Source organism: Triturus cristatus, chromosome 8 (assembly GCF_964204655.1).
Source record: "Triturus cristatus chromosome 8, aTriCri1.1, whole genome shotgun sequence".
In the NCBI taxonomy this organism is placed as follows: domain Eukaryota; kingdom Metazoa; phylum Chordata; class Amphibia; order Caudata; family Salamandridae; genus Triturus; species Triturus cristatus.
Genome location: NC_140591.1, coordinates 317,467,288 through 317,490,441, shown reverse-complemented (window position 1 = coordinate 317,490,441; position 23,154 = coordinate 317,467,288). Strand labels below are relative to the sequence as shown.

The window sequence follows — 23,154 nt, the reverse complement described above, 5'->3', positions numbered from 1 at the left end:
AAATTAACACCTTCCATTTGCATCTACTCCAGGCGCCTAATTCTAGCCATCTTTTCCCTTTGTGGACATTGCAAATAAATAGTCTTTAGAGCTCTGCTGTTAAAAATATATGTATCTAGGCCTACTGTGAAGAAGCTTTATAAAGCGCCACAGGTCATTTATGCCATTTTAGTGAGCTGATACAAAACATGCACTCCTAAGACCCGAGTGATTGGCCACTGAATAGAGTGATTCAGCCAACCCGCTTCATTCCTTGGTTTGTTTTTGCGTCATCCACATTGTTACTCCGCCCACTACAGCATGGGGGGCAGTGGGCCAGTGTGGCTATCTTCATTGTGAGTGACATCTTTCTACCCTTCCACAAGGGGCATATCCACGCGCAAAGCAGGTCCCTTGAGGTGCAGGGTCACGTGTGATTTAGAAGATAAAAAACGTGTGCTTTCAGACAACTTTTTTTTGTTTTGGATTTTAAGATTGACGATGGCAGCTTGACCAACAATAACGTTTTGCAGAAAACATAGCAAAACAAGCATTTACAAAGCCAAAAGATTGCTAGCCAACGCCAGACCTATTGTCTTTGCCAGTGCTGGTTAAGCATGCATATAGATCATCAAAATAAAATTCCTTTTTTATCTTTTGTTTCAAAAAAGATATTTCAGTCACTTGACCAGTGAACTAAAACGGAATCTTCCAGACTTGTTTTCAGTCTCTAAAGTTTTTCGAATGTTATCTTCGGGCGGGGGGGGGGGGGGGGGGTGCATCGTGCAGATGGTCGTTCAAGCTGGGGTAGATCTCTTGTCCTTGCAGCCTTTTCACTGATGGTGAAATGGTAGCTGCACATAGACGCGGATTGTGCTCGCGCTTCCTCCCCCGGGGCGCCCCACGCTGTCGTCACAGATGTCACCAAACCTCGCAGGCTGTGCTGGGCGTCGAGCTGTCACTTCCCGAGCAGCCTGTGTGAAGCGCAGAGGCGGCGCGGATGAGAGCCAGGCGCGAGCTCTGCGCGCGGCGCGGCTAGTCACAAAGCCTCGCCTGGTGCCGCGCGGAGACGCTCCCAGCTAAGCTGCTGCTGTCCGAGCCGGAACCCTGCTCCGTGGGCATCCGAGACGGCACGATGGTGGCCCGGGGGGAGATGGCACGGTGTTGGAGTTTGGAGAGCCTGCAGACGGGTATGTGCGAGGAGGAGTGGAAAAGGCAGTGAGCCGCGTGGGGTTGGTTCGGATCCAGGTAGATGTTCTGTAGGAGATCCACATGTTTTTGGTTGCAGGTTGTCCGGTTTTAGACGTTGCTAAACTCGCTGTCAGTGTTTGCTGCAGCCGGTGAGATGGAACTGGATGACCACCCATGAAGGGTTATTGCAGTTCTGAAAAAATGAATCCACGTCCTCTGAGTCTGGCTTGTGTTGGCATTCTTAAAGTACCGGGGAGACCCTCGGGTGAGAGCTGGTTTGCGCCCTGCACCAGGCAGTGTGATCACAGCTTTCCAACTTGACTGTTGTCCGAAAACATTTACAAGAAAGGTCACCGATCACACCATGGCGCCAAGGATGCAGAGCTTCGGTCTCGGGTTTTCGTGTAAGAAGCAATGCCTTCTGGGAGTTGTAGTCCTGGTTCTCCCCCATTGAAAGAACTGAAGGGCCACATGTGAAAACAGTCATTTGTAAAAGAAAAACCCACGACTGAAGAACATTACATCGTTGACGTGGAAACAGTGGAAAGGTTTAATATAGGTACAATTACTGTACTATGTAGTCAAACGGGTGGTGCACTTGATGACAGCAGACAGGAGCATCGCTCTTTGGGACTATGTTGAATTCTTGACATGCCAACATTTGAATAGCGTACGTTTTTATTATGCCCGGATGTTTCGGTTTACTTAATTCGCATTTCGCGCTCTAATGCTGAGGTGAGGCGAACACTTCCACACTATCGTTCGCAAGCACTCGAACATCCAAGCTGCTACCTCGTCCCGTGGAAGTGTTCAGCGCCAAGGAGATCTGCCTTCCAGGCGCACAGTGCGATTATTGTTGGCTGCTTGGAGTCGACCCAGCTACTTTGACTTGTGGAGCGCGCACACTGGGTGTTTTGTAGAGAGCTGTGACGGCTGTTATATATTTTTTCGAGGAGCTTTCAGTTTGCTTTTAGTGTGCTAAACCGCATGGCAGCGCCCAGCATCCTGTATAAACTTAACCTCGACACAAGGGTAAAACATGTTTCTTTTGAAAGCTCCCCACAAGGCAACACTTTTAACCATGGGTTGCAGAACTGTTAACATGCACATGTGGTTTGTAGCTCTTTATAAAGTCCCCTTGTTTTTCGTTCCATACGGATCGCGGGCGCTCATCAGTGCCAGTTTCACCTTAGAGTTTCAGGGTGGCCACTGACCATAGCATGATTCTTCTTTCTATTCATTGGAAATGTATGCCGACAACCTGCCGGTTCGTCATGGGTCGGGCACTCTGGGCTAGACTCCACATAGATGTGTCCGCCTCCAAGGCCTTTGGACCCGCGACTGGCTTGGGGCACTTTCTGTTGCAGCACTTTCTGTTGCAGCACTTTCTGTTGCAGCACTTTCTATCACCAGCATCTGAGTTCATAGGAGTACAGGCTCCCCTTGTCTCCGAGTAGAAAGGCAGTGATGAGAGGGTGGAAGCTGTTTTCAGTAGTTACATGAACTAAGAATAGTTATTCAGAAACCCATTGCTGTTCAAGTTTCCAAGTAGCCACAGCAGACATTCTCACCAAACGTCTGTGTTGTCTCCTTGCTCCCCCCCCCCCCTTCTCGGTTCGTGCTGATGCCATCATTTCCCCCTGAGAATGAAAGCTGCTCACAGTTTATTTTGACCCTGTCCCTGTGTTGAACTAATGCAGACTTGAAGGCCGCTCTTTGTGCACTGTGTGCACTGGATGTATCTTCTGCTCAGTGATAACACTTTGCAGCACAATGTTCCATGTTCATTATGTGAGTGTGTTTGAGAATTGATCCAGCATGCTTTCACAGGCTAGTTTCATTTCCTTTCATCTGCACAGCATTTATTCTGCCCCAAGGCTGCTTCTGAGCGCTGTAAGCGAGACAGTAACTCTTGAAAAAAACAAGTGGATGGCAAGGCAGTCATTAGTCCGAACATCTGCATAAATAGAAAGGTCTTTAGCTCTTTTCTGTATTTCCTACAGACTGTCTCTGGGAGACGGAGAACAATGCTGGATTTGGAAAACATTTGCTCCAAGGACCCATAAATCAAAGTGTGCCAGAGGAAAGTGGGTGGAGGCACGAGGGGCGGGGATCGAAAATCAGAGTGACTGTCAATTTATTTTAAAAAATCGGCTGTAAATAATTTGGCCACAAGGATATATGTGACAGTAAATCTGTTCTAGCTTGCTTTCAACGGGCCACAAAGAGGCAGCATTTAATATCTTACAGGGTTAAACACCTGCTACAGAGCTCTTTTTGAGCTAATCAAGTTTGAGGGTATTATAATAGTTATAAGATAACTCTACTGGTTAATGCAGTTCTGGAAGATTTCTGTGTTGTGTGCAGGCACAGTTTTGACTCATAAAGTAGCAGAGGGGGTTAATGTACCTGCTGCAAAGCACATCACGTAACCTACAGATCACAGATTTGTATAATTTGTATAGAAGTAAGTCAGTTAGTGCTTTTGACTGTGAGATCATTTTGTTACTTACAGTTCATTAGTTGCAATCCTTCTAATATAGCACAGTGATCTATTTACCAGCACCAAAGAGCAGTATGTCAACTGTAAGAAGTGCTCTGGCACCCTACACTGATAAGAGTAGTGCTGTAAAAGAGTTAAATACAAAATGAGAAGGTGCCACTTAAATCATTATTTGTGTAATTACTCTTGCACACTGCTAAATCTTGCATTCTTACTGTGCATGCACATCTCTTACATAGGGGCGGTTGAACGAAGTAGAAAACCTACCTCTAAGTCCTAGTTTCTCTAAAGTACTTGTGAAGTGATAAGCTATGCGCCTTTTCTTCGTTCGTTTGAATTGGCTCCTAGGTAAGAGGCTCAAGATAGCTCCCAGTCAGTGTGATACTTGAAAGAAAGAAGGACTGATAGCCCTTTAAATCAGTCCTTTGTGTGATACTTGGAGAAAAAAAGAATTGGAATCCGACAAGATCCTCCAGAAGGAAGGTGTTTCAAAGGATGGGGCACTGTGAATACCTAGATCTGCCACCAGACCATTTGTATCTTCTTGCAAGGCTCAAGAGCCACTTATTGTACTTGGGTTTTGGGTTGTAGATAGATTTTATTGACACTTGGCGTATAGTGTACACAGTATGGTGCTACATTCACATTCGTAAAAGTGTATATGACTTTGTTGGAGGATGCTTACAATAGAGTTTTATGTGGTATCATTCTGTTGTTTCATAAAAATAGAGAAAGGCATGGTGCTTCATTAATTAGGAATGTAGATTTTCTTAAAGTAGTAAAGCACTGTAGTTCCTCTGTTTATTCATTAAGCAGTTGACATTATGTGTGCCATGTTACCATAAATAATGAAAAAGTGTATTTTAGCCTGGTCACAAGTAGGAGTGTTCAATATACTACGATTTGCTAGTGGGCTTTTCACACTAAATGTCGCAAAATTTGTCTCAATCAGTTTAACATTGTTCACAAGTTATCTCAACCTGCGTTGGAAAGTGTGGCTATGGTCTCTTCTATGTTCATCACATAATGCTTTGGAGGGGTAGGCCACCTGCACTGAACTCAGTGTCCCTAGAAAGAGTCAAGGAGTTTGACTATTTAGGAATCCGCCTCTCTGACACCATGAGGTGGAATTGTCATCTCCACAAAATGCTGCTAAGTCATAAAAGGGTGGTGGGGGCACTGCTCAAAGAACAACGGTCCTCCACCATAAAACCGATTGCCCCAGTACTTGACATTTACAAGGCAAGAGGGGTGAGTGCGGCGCTTTACGGAGCAGAGCTTTGGGGGGCGCAGAATGTGGATCAGTTGACCCGTTCAGAAAATAAGTTTTTGAAGGATTTAATGGGCCTCCCTTATAGTACCCCCACCCTTCCCTTACTCCTTGACATGGGCTGCTGTCCTATTAAAGACCAGGCAAGGTTGCGCCCTCTACTCCTCTGGGCCCGCATATGGAGAGTTCCGGAGCTTGTTAGTTATGCGGAGGGGCTAAATGAGGTTTTATCAATGCCTGGTTGGCATAAAATAGGATGGTTGAGGGATGTTAAGCGGTTGCTGGGCGAGTTGGGTCTTGGAGGGGCCTGGCAGTCCAGGACCGCACCATCCAAGTCTGTCCTGAAAAAACTGTATTGGAAATGGGTAATGGATTCCAGAAACTCTAATCCCAATCTATGTAGATGTTCTGCTGAATTGCTATTAGTAAAGGAGGTGGCACTACTTGAGCCTTATCTCGATATAATTTCAAAATCTAGAGATAGGGCTTTATATTTTAAATTTAGGATAGGTGTGCTGCCTGTGTGTGAGTTGACCGCAGGATGGAAGGTACCAGCACAGACTACTCCTTTCTGCCCTTTCTGTGAGACCAGGATTGAGTCGGTTTCCCACCTTTTATTTGAATGTCCTGCATATAAAGCTCCTCGCCTCAGGTGGCTGAAACCCCTATGTAAAGAGCTAGGCACAAGACAATGTAGTGAGGCTCTCCGTATTTTAAAATCCGACACACGCCCTTTATTCGCCTGTGGTATGGCGAAGTTCTTAAATTGGGCATGGTCGATCAGATCAAAAAGGCTTTTGTATGTTGTTTAATTATGGTTTTAAAAATTGGAATTGTTATGTAATTTATCTATGCCATTCGTATCTTGAACCTGCATAATTGTTTTCGTATGAATTGGCCTTTTATTTTCTTTTTAAAAATAGATGTATTGTATTGCTTTTAAAGATATGTTTTATATCGAAATAAAGCCAACTTTGACTTTGACTGACTGACTGGCTTTGGAGGGCTCTGTAAAGCTGTCCTCTGGTGGGATAACACATCTTGGCATTGTCATTGTGGCGTGCCACATGCAAATATAACCCCTTGCTCTCCTACCACCTTCTCTGAATATTTATTATTATGGTGCTAGCATTAGAAAGACACATGCCACACATAATTATTCCTGAATGTGGAGGGGTGGTGAATGGGGGGCGCCCTTCACTGCTCCTCCCTTCCCCAAGTCAGCAACATTAACACCCAGAACACCTATTGAGCGGAAAGGACATGGTCGACATGATCAGCACAACTCTTCCATTTTTTTGTGGCCTGTCTTGAGTGGAAAAATGGTGCTTTTTTGTAATTTCCATCTCCCAGAAAAGTGACCAGCTGAAGTCTAATTACGTTTTTCCATCCAGTGTCCGAAACATGTATAAACATGCTGGAATTTGATTGTAGGTGTAGCTTATTTTTAAATTCAACAGAAATGGGGCCACACGTTAATTTGCGCAAGCGAGAGCACCATGTATTTCTGATGTAGGTGAATGTCAATGTGTTGGTTGTTCAATAAAGCATCAGGACGGACAATCAAAAGCTAAGCTGGGCTGGAGAATGCCCCCATGATGAGTAAAATGAAAGAGTTAAAGTAAAAATTAGGAAGCCACTGGTAGGCCCAGGCTGATTGGAGTTCAGGCTATGTGTGAAAATTAAGAGTGGAGCATCGAATGATCTATGCACAGCACATGTATCCTCATTAGAAGACTCTAGAAATAAAGTTCTCAATAGACCCATGTGGCAATTGGCCATGGGATGTGTAGAGTTTTTTGGACTCGGACCTTTATCCTCTTCAAAGGTTAAATCCTTGGGAGTCCATTTTGAAACCCAAAGTTCTGTGTTGGTAAGGATTAGGGCTGTCTCACCACCTTGTTTCTTACAGTTAAGAGCCATAAATTAGATTTTCCCTTCTTTACCTGAAACAATTCCACACGCAGGTCGTATCTGTATGGATCATTTCTTTATTGATTATTGTGACATACTATATTTAGGACTTCCTGTGATCCTCCGAAAAATCTGTAGAAAATTCTAAATGTAAGGGCCACAGGAAGTGTGTCAAATTAAGAAAACGTATCATATGTCCTAGTTCTCGAAAGAGGTTACGCTAGCTTCCTGTAAAGCAAGGGGCCCTTTCTAAAACTCTAACTTTTTATGGCATTGAGAAATCCCTGTTGGCATCACAATTTCAGCACTGTGATCCAGTTAGCTGCCTTCATTCAAAATCACATTTATTTTGTCGGAATACCCCTAGTGAGAGAAATCACGGTTGGGAGCACACTTTGTCCTTAGGACCCCAACTGGTATGACATCCATCAGTTTCTATATGTCTTTTAATTCTCTTAATCCGGAAAGTGTTTCAATGAGCACCAAGGTGCCTTTCACTGTGAGCGCTGCAATTCATAAATATTTTTTCATTTCCACGTATCACTACGTGGTTGGCTCAGCCTTTCATTCTTCTGAGGTTGGTACATTGATTATCATTAATTTGATCAATAGTAATGTCTGTTATTAACAGCACAACCTATTGTTTTATCATCTTGAGATACTAAAATGTGTGCCATTGAACTGAGTGAAAACAACACCTATTTAGAAAATTAATGTATTTAATAGAAAAAATATAAAACTGTTTTAAATCATATCACTTGGAAGTGAGCAGAAACTTAAGTTGTGAAAAACAATTTCAGTCCTTACTGATTTATGTTTGTAGGCCATTGTTAGTGTCTGTTAGGAAGATAACATTGTACCATATACAGTCTTTATTGCCCCATAAAGATTTTTCCTTTGACCTGTTTCCTTTATGTTGGACTGCGTAAGTGGTGTTAGTAATTTATTATACTAAATGTTTCCTAATTGACTTATGTCTCACTGTTTAAAAAAAGTTTCTTCAGATGGTGTGGTCGAGTCCTCTGCCCTGGTGGATGATAATGGCAGTGAAGAGGATTACAGCTTCGAGGAGGTCTGCCAGGCCAACCCTCGATTCCTCCATCCCGTAGAACATTTGGCTATTGATCAGGTAGGCACGTTCAGTTATGAGCAACACGTGTTAATTAAAAGACTTATTTTTATTTTGATCTTTTTTCTTTATTTTATCATTTTTGCAATCCAGTTTTCAAGCAAGTTGCCAGTAACGTTAAGTATGCTAGAAATTGATGTGGCATGATAACATTCAGATCAACACGCTCTTTTGTGCCTAGTTCAGTCCATTTTATGTTCTGCCCATGGAAATGGAATAAAGATGGCTATGTTGCATGTATCGGGTGGTATGTTGCTAACATCAGGTGTCATTTTGCGCTTTGCCACCAAGGGTAGTTTTTGCTTCCCAATTCTCCCTGGAATTTCCAAAGTATGTGGCATTTATTATCTCTTTATCCTGGCAGTCTGCTTGTGTTTGGTGGTGGTTGTGTTCAGCCATTCTGAATCATTTGCTGATGGAGAGTTACACTAGGCCAGGCTGTCCTAGATGCTGCACAGGCCCCTTTTGATTCGGTGTGAAATACTGTAAACAGTAGTCACTGCAGGCATATAATGCCATCACTGTAAATAATGTGTTGCTCTCATTCTCTTATGCATATGAAGCATACATTTCCATAAATTTGAGAAGCATTTGAATTAATATACTGTAGATCTTTGCTCCTGAAATTGGTTTATTGGCTAATCCAAGTCTTGCAAATACTTTTTATTTTATTTGTTTATTGTAACGTGCTGTTAACCACCAAACAGTACTCGTGCAAGGGGCGGCTGGTAATAATGAGCGTTGGGGGCTTTGCCCTACCATTCATGGAGGAGGAGGGAGCAGGCGTAGAAGGCATACCGAGCAGTTCAATGCTAGGGGCAGCCAGCAGGCTGCTCACAGTGAAGCAGCAGAGGCTGTTTTTACTTTGAGGGAGAGAGGGAGGAAGGATGGAGTGGGTAATACTGCTCGTGTGCCAGTAGATGATTTCCTTGGCCTCAGGGTCCAGTCAGAGCAGTGACGTCACGATTGGTGGGCATGGCCTGTTTCAGTAGTGCAGCATCAGTATGCCCTGGGGTGCTATTGATGTGGCCAGGGTGTAGGTAACCAATCACCCTACACATACATGTAACGGGGCAGGGCTCCTTTTGTGTCAGTCTGGGAGTGGGTGGGGCTGAGGGTACCAGGTTGTGGGAGGAGTCAGGCAGTTCGTTCTTGTTCTTGAAGATTGGTCTCAAGGAGTGGAGAACACGTGCAGCGGTATGTTTAAGAGAAGCTGCTTTTCTCACTCTTATTGCTAAGAAAGTGATAACTTCTCTTTCTGCCTGTCGATTCAAAAATGTGTTTTCCCATGGCGGATTGTTGGGGTGAAATGCAGAACTGGTGGAACAGCAGACGTTTCGCAGCCGAGATCAGACTCCCCTCCCTCTGAGTACCCCAGTCAGTTCCAGGGCGTTGGGGTGGGGTCACTGTCAGCGTGGGCACCGACCCTGGCCTCCCTTCACCACTTAATTTAAAAAGCTTTTTATAGTTCCACAGATGCTTGGTGAGTGGAACTTTACTTGCCAATGCTCATTTTGATAACATCTATGTTTACTTTTTACAAGTCTTCTTTACTCTTTTGGGGAAAAATAGCCTATGATAAGATTCCTTGGGGTCACACCATTGGATTTACTAAATCATTTCCTAAAAAGAAACACAGAATATAACAAAGGCAGTGTTTGTTGTAGGACAACTATAAATTATGAGCCAACTGTTGTTAATTCCGTTTGTTAATGTTTTTCTGTTTTCCATTTGATTCGAGGGCAGGCGCTCTATGCCCTGGCAGAGGTGGGTGGTTAGCCTGCTGTGATAATACTGCTGGACGTCATACCATCTGTCGGTGTGAATGCAAGCAAATGCCAGCATTTAACCTCTGTCAAATGCACTTCATCCTTTCCAGGCTGCAGCCAGTGCAGGATTTCTTATTTGTCCGTGGGCACACGTCATTGTAATGCAAGGGCGGGATGGGTATTGCCAGTTTTGCAGTGTTGCATATGTTTGCTGACCACTGTGGCCTAGGGCAAAAGTAACAGAGTACCAGCTTGTAAAGGGCAATGGACAGTGCCAGCCACCGGTGTTAATGTGAGTTTAAGAAGAGCATAGTTGAAGAGGGGCCATGGAGAGACTAGTGGCATGAAATGTTAAGTATTGAAGTATAGGAGACCGCTATAAATGCACAAATTGAGCCCTTTTTAGGTCGAGGACTGTCCGGTCTGCCGAAGGCAGAACCGGAAGTCGGAGATTTAATGTTTCTGAGAGTGGCTCCTTAGCCCGCCTCTCTTTTTGCCTCTCCTCCATTGGCTGGCTTCCTAAACGGAGGCCAGCCATTGGAGGAGAGAGCCGTCCCTCCAAATAGGCTCCGTCTTTTTCAGATTCGGGGGCGTGTTTTTTGCTGTTCTTTCCACTTTTTAGCAACGCCCTTTTTTAGGCGTGTTTTTCTCTCCTCCTGCCAATGGCAAGAGGAGAGAAAAAGAAACACGCCCCCGAATCTGAAACCGCCACTGCGTTTCTCCGAGGCATTTCTGCTTCGCCTCGGAGAAAGGCGGCGGTGTGTGTTTTCTTTCCAACTTCCTATCTACGGCTCTTGCACCCACACCTAGTTTATTAGCGTGCTGTGAAATTGATGCTGCGGTGTCTACTGCTTGTTTTCATTATTGTTTTGCTGTAAACTGAATTGGTTACTGTGAATGAAAGGTGGAGGATTGTTGAATCCTCGCCCCATTCGTGGAATCCCCTTTCTGTGCTGTCATCATAGCCCTACTTTTTTAGCTGACGATTTGTTATAGAAAACGCGACCAGCCATTATACATAGGCAAACATTACATCCTTCTTGAAAAGTGGTGAAGCCAAACTTTCATCCCAGTATCACGGGACGAAAGAAAATCTCTCGGCCAAGTTCCGCTCAATCTTTTAAGAAGGAGCGTGAAAACAAATCCCAATTATGGCGGCAGCCTCCGAAGGCCACGCCTGTGCCATTGCTTTAAGGAAAACTCGCTCTAGTGTTTAACTCACTGCCTCCTCTTCTGTGATTGGCCAACACTCGAAAGAAGGGATGGACAGCAGCTGTCACGCGCCTTCTCACTGGAGGTCACGCCTGCGCGCTGATAGCTGTGTAATGATCGGCGGCGCGGGTTGAAAGTGAGAATCTAACTTTTGCGCGGCCTGGGCGCGAGCAGAGGTGGCTTAGCGCAAGACACTTCTGAAACCCGTCAGAGAGCAGCGCGGCCGCTGACCGCGTCGCTCAGTCCGCCCCCACCCCTAGAATTAGTGGGAACGCCAGCCCCGCCTGACAGATTTGTGGTGGTGGCTGTCTCCTAGAACCAGGGACGGAAAACCAGTGAACGCTTTCGGTGCCCGGGGTACGCGGGCGAAGAAGAGGACCCCGAGAAGATGGCGAGTAAAGAAAGTAAGCGCCACGCAACCTCGGGGTGGGAAAGAACACAGCGGCCTGCACTGTGACGTCATAGCACACCGTGTCTGGAGCACTTCTTACCCTTTATGACGTCGTTGCACTTCAGCATGTTTATACTGCTCCGAATGCATGCTCACTGTAGAACCCATTGAGTGCTTCTGAAGAGCAGAGTTCCGTTTTGAGTGTGGGAAGCTGATGAGAAATGGCGCGAAAAATGCCGGCCGGCAAACCCGCCGAGCGTGTGCAGTTCCATGTATGACAGATCTGAATGGGCTTGGAGGTCTCTGCGGCCGACTCCGTGATACGTTTTCGGGTTATAAGCATGGCCATACGATGAAATATAACTTAATTGTGCAATGTGGATATTAAGAAAACTGACGTGTTTAGAGTCGTAACAAGGTGGTCCTCTCTTTTTTTCTTGATTTAGCAAGTAGTAGCAATCTCCTCTCAACTAATCTCGCTGTCTGGTCCACGCACTTAACATGAATATGCTCCCCTCAATACACCCTTTGCCGACTACCCTAATCCACTGATTTCATTGCACTGGTGTCTGCACCTCCGTCTACTTTGCCGAATTATGACACGAAGAAAGATCAGGCCAGGTGGCACTGCCCGGCCTGTCGGGCTCAGAAGTCCATTCAGATGGAACAAAATAATGTCCATATAACTGCTGCTCCGAACCATGGCTCCATTGATGGTTTAGTTTTGCGTAGCCGACCTAGTGTCGGAAGGGCATATGCTGCTTATGACGTTTGTTAGGTTCCTTGAATTTGAATTGGCGTCTTATTTAATTTGTTAACTGACTGTTTGGGTTTGTATTTATATTGCTTTTGCTGTCCTCCTTGTGTAGAGAAATAATAATCACTATTATTTTCAGGCCAAGGAAAGACGGCACAAGCTGTCTCATTGCAAATGACCAGTTGTAAGCTAACCACGAATTGACAATGGACTTAAACCCCACCCATTGGTTAGCTTTGTCACTCATTTGCTTGCTCTTTTTTCAATGGCTTGCCTCACTCTCTAGCTCACAACCTCACAACTTCACTCTCTCTCACTCACTACCTCAATCACTCTCTATCTCACTACCTCACTCTTTCTATCTCACTAACTCACTTTCACTCTATCTTTCACTACCTCTCTCTCTATCTCACTACATCACAACATCACTCTATGCTTGTATATCACTACCTCCACAACATCCCTCTCCCTCACTACCTCACTCTCTCTATCTCACTACCTCACTCTCTATCTACCTCACTCTCTCTCACTACCTCACTCTCTATTTCAATACCTCACTCTCTCTCTCTCTCTCACTACCTCACTCTCTCTCTGCTAATGCAATAGTTATCACATATGCAAAAAAAAGCTAATGCCAATAGAAATGACAATGCCATTTATTTAGGGATACAAAAATGATAAAAAAATAATGAGCAATACCAATAGCTCTACCTATAATATTGCCGAGACCATTGCATTGTAAATGCTTGTTTCAATATTTGCAGTAAGATTTCTTAATACTTAAACTTTAGAATGAATCGTTTTTTCCCCTACATTTTCACACAACAAGAAACATTCTCCAAGACCTTCCTTCAGGTCTGACTTGGTTGCTTGCATATTCATTGCCTCACCACTTTTGGACTCCACCAGCCGCCCCTGCACCTAAATGCGTTCTGTCTGATAAATGTCACATGATATCCAGTGCTAGGGAACACCACAACCTTTTGCAGATTGCACCCTTCTTATTCATTAGACATGTGTATATTCCAAGAAAGTGTGGGCACCACGTATGCCTTCCCACTGGACGTTTTAGGTCACAGATGGCTTTAGCTGTGGTTTGGTATGCCTGTTGTCAGAGATGCACGCTCATTTGTCTTGAGACTTACATTAGCATGCGATTGGCCAAGTTAAAAGCTCAGCCTTCTAGAGCAGAGGCTTTGCCAGTGTTTGTTATTAATTCAGATTTTAAAGTCCAATTCAAGCTGCATCCATTAGGTAGAAGTGTGTTCAACAAGCACATTGTAGCCGAAAGCTACGTTCGAAGCACAATGCTGTGGTACTGAGTTTGATACCGCTTCAGTTTCTCCAAAGGTTTATGGCTTTTTAAGAATACTATCAAAATTTCAGTTTCAAGAACTCCAGTTTGTTGCTCCTTGCTGCGCCTTGTCAATATTTGCTACAGTCTTTTCAGTTTAGATAGGAAGGAGTGTTGGCCACGCATAGCTCTCTGGTTAAGCCCCTCAGATACCATTTAGCTGTCTGTTGTTACAAAAAATACCTATTTTGGGCAGTGCCAACACTTGAAGTGGACTTGGGCCAGTCCATTGCTTAGCATTGATTGGCTTTTTTGACACTCTCATTTGCTTGCTTTGTATTAGATGGTTCCTCTTCTTTTCCCTCCCATGAAGCATATCTTCCTTACAGTTATTTTGATTGAAGGACTTGTAGCTTTTCACTGCTCACATTAAAGGAACAACTTTTATCTTTCTTTTTCAACACTCCTTGAGAGTTCATGCCTTTTCTTGCACTCTCTCTAGTGTGCTACTTCCCCCTCAAATACCCACTTTCCTTGCACCGCATGCTCTGTGTTGTCATTTCCCTTCCTGCACCACCATAGCTCACGTGCCTTCCCAGCCTCCTCTCCTCTGCTGCCTCTCCCGCTTCTCTGTTGCACCACTGCACCTCCTTGTGCTTTTGTTAAAATGGCTTTAAAAAAAGAAAAGAAATTGCAGAGCCCAACAGCTGCAGTTTGCTGCTGGGCTACTCCCTTTAAAGTATGTGCTTTGGCATACATTTCATTTTTTTTGCTTGACCCTCAATCTTGGAACGCTAACTAAAAAAAAAAGAAAAAAAATTGCGCATGTGTGGTGACAGTCGCATATGTATGTGTCATTATGCTATGCTGCATTATCATTATGACATAGAAGCATCCTCACGTGATAACAATTCGGCGCTCACACGTCATTGTAGTTATTTATTTATTTAGTTGTTGCTGCAAAGCACCAGCTAAAAGGATTTTTCCCCTTCTATTTGTCTATGATGAACTGTGTCAGCAAATATCATTGGGAAAACCAACAGGTCTCCTGAATAGGAATCCTAATATTTTTGCAAAGGCTTGTTTTTGGTATTCTGTGTTCTGACCAAATGCTTTCCCATTGAATGGGTGCAGGATTTATCTGGTCTCTGTGGTCCTTTCATTCTTCTCATGATGATATGTGGTACACAAATGTCTCAACCCACACTACTACAAAATATATTGGTTTTTGTATGCATGTAGGAAAACACATTTTTGCTTGAATTACATAAGAGTTGCAATGCAAGTGCCACTAATTCTCAGGGTATTGGAACTCCGATCTGGCTGTAATTTGCAGAACATGTTGCTTTGGATCAGATGGTGTCATTATGTTAACTCTGCTTCTTCCTTTCCAGTTCAATGGTGATGGCAGTGTGATCTACGCAGAGGCACTATGGGACCACGTGACTATGGATGATCAAGAGTTGGCCTTTAAAGCTGGCGATGTCATTCAAGTTCTTGACAAACAGCACGACGACTGGTGGTGGGGGCGGATTGATGACCACGAAGCCTGGTTTCCTGCCAGCTTTGTCAGGGTATGTAAACTGAGGTCTATGTGAACCTCTTCAAAACAGAGCTGTGCTCGGTAGAATAATCTGGCAGGATGTTGGTGCATGTGTGGTGTCAACGCATACGGCATGCATACGGCAGTTTTCAAGGCTAACTCGTCCGAACTTTACCTGGTGCTATGTTTTTATAAATTTAACCCACATGGGACACGCATAACTGCAAAGTGAAGAGGCTCTTCGCAGTGGGGGTTTACAGTAGGCAGTGCAGAAGAAAGTGGAGAGATGAGGAGGTGGGGCTACAGCCTCATGGGTAAGTGTTGGCAGTGGTCAGTGGAAGGGTGCTGATGCGAGGCGTACATGGGTCAGTTCAGCGAGGGCTGTGGCAGAGTTGAGGATGGGAGAAAGGATAGGGTGACACAGGATGAGGATGAAACTCTACAGGAGTGGTCTGCCATCTGTAATCAGCCTGGGGGCTTTTCCGCATCTTGCAGTAAGGGAGAAAGATGGATTCTGGCGCGTCTTGAATGGGGGGCTTTAACATTTAAAACAATGTATTAAGTTGTAGGGGAGGTGATTTTCTCTGGTTCAGTGGGTCAGGAGAAGGAGATTTCACATATGAAGGCCAGTAAATACTATTTGCAGAACACTGCAGGTGTTGCATGTTTGCTCATTGTTATCATCTAATGCATCAAAGGCTGCACAGTTGTATCTGAAAGTTGTCTGGAATAGAAATATGTAAGATGTCAGGGCACTTCTCCTCGCTGGTGAGTGCTCGCATTCAGTTTCAAGAGTCACCAAAATGCCTTAGGTTGTGACTGTTAAGTGATGTGCTAAAGGGAAAGGAGTTTAATTCTGGGATCAGGCCTGGAGTGCGGAATTATGCTTCACGAGGTCATTCATTTGATATATCTTCAGGCATGAAAGGAATATGAATTTCTGACTCTGACATTCAATACACTGTAGGTTCTTGAGCTAATCACTGTAACTCCTCCTCCTTGACTCTACTGTAAATTGTGAGCGTCAAGCAGCTGCTGTGCAATGGCGCAAAGAAGCTACATATGTATCCTATGTTGTTTGCGGTTTTATATTGGGCAAACTTGGCCCAGGGGATTGGAGCATTTTACCCTAGAGCTAGATTATGTTACGCATTTATAGGCAAGGGTAAATTAAGTGATTTGCCTTGAATCGCTGGATGTTGACCCGAGGCCAGGAGGACTCAAACATTCCCTAGTTCCAAAGTCGGCAGCTCCGCCTATTAGGTCGCATCTCCCCTTTCCTTCACTCCTACTTCATTTACTCAGTGCTCTTAAAATGATCAGTTTAAAGTAATCAGGCTGGTGCTCACCTAGTCAGGTTTCTATGGTGCTCTATGTTCATTTTGCCCTTACCTTTCACAGGTATGTCAAAGGAGTCTGTTGGGTGGTGGTGATTTACTGCAGCTCCAGCGGCCACCAGCTCTCGCCACCCAAAACCAAGGATGCATTCCATAAATGCTTCTGAGACGCTTCAGACGTCAAATGATATTAAAATGGCCACAGTTTCCCTAGTAGGCATTGTCTGCCCACACAGAGCTTGACTAGAGCCCATTATAATATAACAGAAGGTCTGTAGATCGTCCCTTCGCCCCCAAGGCATCACTTGACCCAATTGACACTCATTGAACCAGAAGATTATAATTACTCTGCGCTACACACGTCAATCAAACAAGCGATGACCATGAGGTCAAACCCAGATTATTGGTCCACTGAGCCCCAGGCTTGGCTTACTTTTGACTTAAAATCTGATATTTACTTGCTGTTTTCAAACGACTTGCTACCACTGTTGAGAGAGACGTGTTCACTATATGTCTTCATACTTCATGAGGAAGCACAGCTTCACATGCTTTCATTTATTCACTAAAGCATACAATAAAGTGATGGATGGAATGCTTGAATTGATCTCAGTCTCTGGAAATTACTCTGGCCGCATCCCAAACCATCGTTATTCACTGTGCCACTGGAACCAACCTATACCTGGCTTAAGAGCCCATAAGAAGGGCGAAACTGGCCCGGTGTTGCTTGTATTCTGTTTCAGGGAGGACCTGGCCCGGCAGTTCGGGCTGGACTGTGCCTATGAGGAGCAGAGTAAAGACTGATTTGCATATGGCTGGGTCCAAACTGAGGTGCCTTAGCGGGTAAAAAACAATGGATTGGGATGCGACCCGAGTGATTGCCAGTGATTGACATTAATTCAAGCATTCCCTCCAACCTTATTGGGTTTTTTTAATTCTTTTTTTCACTGTCAGAATCCAGCATCTTTAATTTCCGACAGTCACCCGCTGCCAACGGGTGGATGCACTTGTACTCATCATTAGCAGTATTTCTGAGTGTTGGTGCCCCAGGCGCCTGGCACAGATGGCGATTTTCATGAGCAGTACATTTTCTTTGACCCAGAATCGGAATCTCATTCGCAGATTAGGATTTCAGAGGATTACATGCTTAGTTTTGCTGCACACCAAATACAGGCATAATTTGTAAAGCTTCAGGAAAATGCTTTGTATCTTGTAAATAGGATTGTGGAAAGCATTAGAGAGCAATTGTATTCTTTCCAATACAGGTGTGGGTGAAATAAATGTTACTGGCACATGTATGTGCGCCCTAAAGGGGAGAGATGGAATAAATGTTATTGGCACATGTATAGTGCACATTGCACACACTGCCTTTAGCGCTTAAACGGTGCACCACTTCCTGGATAGCTCACTGTTCGTGTATTCCTAAGCTCTCTATTGTCTCGAAATCCACAATTAAAATATGGCAGACATGCAGAGGCATCTGTTATTCAAAGTGCTGCAAAGCAAACAGGCGAATGTGCAGGCGCTAACTTCACACGCATGCAGTATTATAAAAAGGAACACACAAACTTCTGCAGCTCTCTTCAGTTTTACCAAAATGCCACAGAGCAGCGTAAACAGGGTCAATCACCCATTGCACTCCTAGTGAAACTATTACCTGTTGGTGGTTTACCGAAGGTACTTTGTAATGTCAACGCTACCTTAACGAGAATTATGAACTGGTTAGCATAGAAATGTAAGTGCATACATGCACAAGTCCCCCCTCACCCCCAATGAGCTGTCACAAGGTAGTCCCTTTTGGGGTCACTAGGCCCACCAACTTTCAAGAGAATGCTTTTACAATCTTGCCTGTCCCAAAAGGCTGGTCAGATCAAAAAAAAGTCCTAGTGCAGCGACCATCATGCTAAGGGAATACATTTAAATGGGACAGTACAACCAGCGCTATGAGAACTACAGAAACTCACAGCTGCCAAACATACTTTGGCTAAAAATGGCTACCATCAGTGCCCTTGCAGATGAACATATCCACCCAGTCTACTGACAATATAATACAAACTACAGGAGGAAGCAAATGAGGACTCTTGAAAACGCACGGACTTGACCTCCTAGAGGCCAAACCACAATGTCTACAGGAGACAACAATACCACACATTATTGTAGGCAAAGCCAACCCATCCACCCCCAGCAACCATACTAAACCTACCTGAAGGTTGCTAAAGCACGTAATCATCAGTAAGTAGTAGCGTCCGACATGTCACTGAAGACAGAAATAATGGTCATTTGAGCTACTGACCACCAATGATCAACAATGCAGTGGAGGCACAATAACAGGTGAAACTAAAGTAAGCTGGCAACCCCAATAACTCACACCCAGTAATTATACATTTTTTTAAACTTTGTACACGCATTCTTTACTTGCGGGCATATAGATAATGTCTAGCGCAACCTATGATTATTAGGTACAAGCTTGAGACACACAAATTCATTATTTCGAAAAACGGTGGTTAACTAACACAATGCAGAGGAAGAATCCAGATACGACTAAGAACCAGCAACCCAATAGGTTGAAACGCAGAGTTAGGCAAACCCCACAACATTGTTTATTTCTAAAGCTGAAACATGTCCATCAACAAGCCATGGTCTGAGCATGCGTTGATACTGAAGAAACATCAAAACGACACAATGACTAGTGAAATCCAGTAGCCTGCCTTTGCAATACACCAACGTCCTTCAATGATGTTTTCGATGATGCACCACCTCCAATTGTGGAAAAAGTGCACTGTAGCTGTTTAATACCACTGCCGTGCTATTTGTGGCATTTAGGCACTATACCAAAAATAGAATAAATGAACAAACTAGCTAAGGCTCAAAGGGAAGGGGGTGGTGGGGGCAAATCCTGAAATGCCTTGTTTTTACTCCATAAATTAACCGATGTACTCAGTAATATAAACGTTAGGGCCAACTAAATTGTGAATATTTAAAAAAGCCTCAATTGAATTCAGTGATTGTGTGTCTTTGCGTCTGTGTGTGCTGTCACTCATCTCTATTTTCTGTTTACTTGCAGTTACGTGTCAATCAGGATGACGGTCTGGAAAGTTCAAGCAGCAGTCAGGATGGGGACCATGACACCGAAGTGAGCAAGCACCGCATTAAGAACGCAGAGAACAAAGATCAGATGCGGACAAACGTCATACAGGAAATAATGAACACAGAGCGAGTCTACATCAAGCACCTTAAGGACATCTGTGATGTAAGCATCCAGTCATCCGTAGAATAATATGAATTTGGAAAAAAAAAAAATTCATCTCTTTAGCCTTTGTCTACTATATGAGACCATCTCACAAGGGTATTGTGAATAACTGAGGGTCAAAAATTTAGAACGTGCGTGCCCAGAAGAACCAGCTCTGTGCGGGTGTACAGGATAATAACGGACTATGTAAATGAGTTCCAATTGTATTAATGCATCTAAAGTTTTCTTATACTAGTATCCTGAAAATCTAGCATAGCTCCAGTTTGGTTCCAACTTTGGTTGGACACCCTTGACATACACCATCGTGGAATAATCTGAGTCCTGCCCATATTCATTGATTCACCTGGACATACCTACCCGTGATGAGAGGGCCATGTCATTTGCTTTCTCAGATTCAGTCAACATGTTGAATGGCCTTGATTTATGGTTTATCAACCATACGTTTTAGATATGGTACTCTTACTAGCTTCATGTTGTCATTTTAGCAATAAAGGAATTGCTCAATCTCCATTTGGAAATGTATAGATTGCAGGGTCAGACTGGGGCAGAACACAGGCCTATGCACCAATATAATAGTGTCCTCCACTAGCAAATTAGATATCTAAAAATGTGACCCACACTTGAAATTGGGGTCGTTTTGAACTTGTAAAGATATGCTATAGAGGTGTTTTGGAAGGCATGGCGGTCTGCATGTATTTGTGCTTGCTGCAGGCAATGTTTGTGGTAATATCAAGGAAATCCACAGTGAAAGCTAGTCCACAAGACCATAAAACAGGCCCAAAAACAGCCCAAAAGAAGAGGCGCACACACTGACCTACCAGAACATCCCTTCGGGCACTGCCTGATTGTCCTATAGGCCAGTTCCACCCTGACTGATTGACACCAATATCAGTGCATTGTGAACCCACTATGATTCATAGTGACTATGCCCCCTAACCTGCAGCTATTGGATTTTGATTGATGCTGTCTATCACTACAGTGCCTTGCTGCATGGCTGTGGTACACGGGAATACTGTAAACACTGCTGCCAATACGTGTTTTCTTGTGCACTTATGAAAATGACAGTATGACTAGATATGTCTGACGCTTCTCCGAAATGATTGCACAACATAAAAGACGGCAAAGGATATTGCAACACTTTGCCTATTCACAGACACTGAAATTAGAAATGCATCTGAAAATCCAGATCTTGCGTTGAAGTGAAAGAGGAACTATGCAAATTATTTGTATTTCAAAAGAAATCACAAAATTGCATTTCACTACTATTATAGTCTGTCACCAAGCATTATTTTCATTTACTCTATCCTTAAAGCTGGTGTTCATGGTCATCTAAGTGTTTCTTAACAGAACCAGCATTGCCTATTAGAACAAGTGTTGACTAAGCCAATAGGTCGCACCTTTGAGACCTGTTGGCTTTGCCAAAGGCTGTTAGCAATGCTGTACACCATCCTTGATGCTGGCAGCGTCATTTTGTAGGTGTGTACACCATGCATGTGCACACCTAGGGAATGATGCTGTGGATTTTGTTTTATTTTTATTTACCAATCTAATTTACTAAAAGAAAAGTAGAACTAAAGCGTTTTTTTGTTTTTAAAGCAGGTGGAGAATGCAGTACAGTGGGCGGGGGAGTAGAAACAATGTAGGTTGCAAAGCTATGACGAGGGCCATGGGGGAAAGAATCAACATGGAGGGTGTGGGTGAGAAGAAGCAACACGGAGGGCATGGAGAAGTTTACAGCCTGATGAGAACAATGTGGTGCAAGAGGAGGAGAAAAGAAATATACAGCTGACAAAGATCTACCTGCAGCTGTGGGAGAAGCATACGAGCAGGAGAGCAATGCAAGGCGAGAAGCACAGGAGGGCTAGCACATCACAGGTGGGGGTGTAGAAGCACATGGGCGAGAGAGAGCAGCATGGAGCATGGTGGAGGGGTGAAGAGAAGTACACAAGGGAAACAGCTGGAAAACACATGCACTCTCACAGACTGTTTCACCAAAAATAAAAAGGTAGTGCTTGAAATGTAAATTGTGGAAGTGCACAAGTATTGAGGCCTTGCTCCAGGGGCAGGACAAACCGAAGAAGAGCAGTGAAAACCCACACAAGCTAACAAATGAAAAGCAAGTGACTGAGAGTGACATTACAGCCAAACAATGGTATGCAATGGGCAGTCTCTAAGCCCACTGTAAACTGACAGTAGGTCCTTTCTCTAACAGATGGCTTGCGCTGTCTGGTAGGCAAGACCTAAAAATTGGGGAGAAATCCCAGCAGATGGTGCTGGTAATTAGTCAGCCACACTTGGATCAGGCTTAGACTAACCCTGCCAGATCTTCAGAGGAGGAATTAACCTGTCTGGAGTTCTTCCAGTGTCCCCAGTAGGCCAGTCTGCCCCAGTTTCACAATGCATCTTACGGAGTGGAGCCTCAGCCACTTGTAACTAAATGTGCCCTGGGAATGGGGATGGACGTCTCTTGGCCTTTCTGTTTAGGGCAGTATCTGAGTCTGTTCTGTTTGGCATTTTCTTCTACTTTGAAGAAAGCCTAAACTTACCTCTGTGTCCACAGCTTTCCTGGTAGACAGCCCTGATTTTTAGCCATAACAACACGTGTGTTTTATCAACTTACAACTGTGCAGCATAAAATCTGCAGTGAACAAACACACACAGGTAATCTTTTGCTCATGTGAAAATTGTTATCATTGCATTTGCCATTGGCAAATGTGTATTTCTTTTTGAAAACATAGCGAAGTAGCTTCCAAATAGATGATAGAATAAGGAAATTGACGTTTTTTAATGAATATTTGTGTTTTCTCATGTGCCTTATCTCACAGACATACATCTCCCATCGATTTTAGGAGTTTTATGAATTCGGGAAAGGCACTTTTGCTGGAGGCAGTTCGGATCACCAATGGAGTATGAGAAAAAAAACACCAAATAAAAATAATACTGCGGTTTGCATAACTTACCTAGCCACATTTATTCATAGTTAGGCTGACATGTCAGGAGGCGAGTGGAATCTTCAAGTCGCAGACATTAGTTCAGTTTACAAATGTTTGCTGTCCAAGCCATGTGCATCTAGGTAACATTAACTTCTGCGGTGGAAGAATGTATGCGCCATCTAGAATAGGCTGTAGTATTGTCATTATAATACATTTATTAATTGTATCTAGTGGTGTTATACAGACCGCACTGTGCTCTTTTTGAAAATCCGTGATATGCATCATGTTATTTGAAATAATTCTTTTTCTATCCAAGCTTGTTAATTGGTTTCTCTATTTTTTTTCCCCTGTAGGGCTATATCCGTCAGTGCAAAAAACATACTGTCATGTTCACTGAGGCCCAATTAAACACCATTTTTGGAAACATTGAAGACATTTATAAGTTCCAGCGGAAGTTTTTGAAGGACCTCGAGAAGCAATACAACAAAGAAGAGCCTCACTTGAGTGAAATCGGAACCTGCTTCCTCCAACACGTAAGTGTATTGCTTCGGTGTTTATTCGCTGCTTCCTCACAGTACAGCAGGGGTTGTTCCCTGATTAAATGAGCGCCTGCTCCAAGGCTTATGAGGGCGGTCTTTCTGACCGTGTCCATGCACTGAATATCTCCCACTCTTTATGTGGTGCC

The 23,154-nt window shown here is 43.9% G+C and overlaps 1 protein-coding gene across 6 annotated transcripts in view; it reads left to right on the top strand.

The window, feature by feature from the left end:
• SPATA13 (spermatogenesis associated 13) overlaps positions 1 to 23,154 on the top strand; it is a 158,203-nt gene that overhangs the window by 98,268 nt on the left and 36,781 nt on the right. For 4 of the 6 annotated variants that reach the window (XM_085621600.1, XM_085621601.1, XM_085621599.1 and 1 more), the window contains 4 exons: positions 7,853 to 7,986; positions 14,804 to 14,983; positions 19,351 to 19,536; positions 22,823 to 23,002. In XM_085621600.1, the coding sequence (XP_085477726.1) occupies positions 7,853 to 7,986; positions 14,804 to 14,983; positions 19,351 to 19,536; positions 22,823 to 23,002 (680 nt within the window). Of the gene's footprint in view, positions 1 to 936; positions 1,228 to 7,852; positions 7,987 to 14,803; positions 14,984 to 19,350; positions 19,537 to 22,822; positions 23,003 to 23,154 lie in introns of those variants that run through there. The other 2 variants (XM_085621603.1, XM_085621604.1) reach the window with 2 other exon arrangements.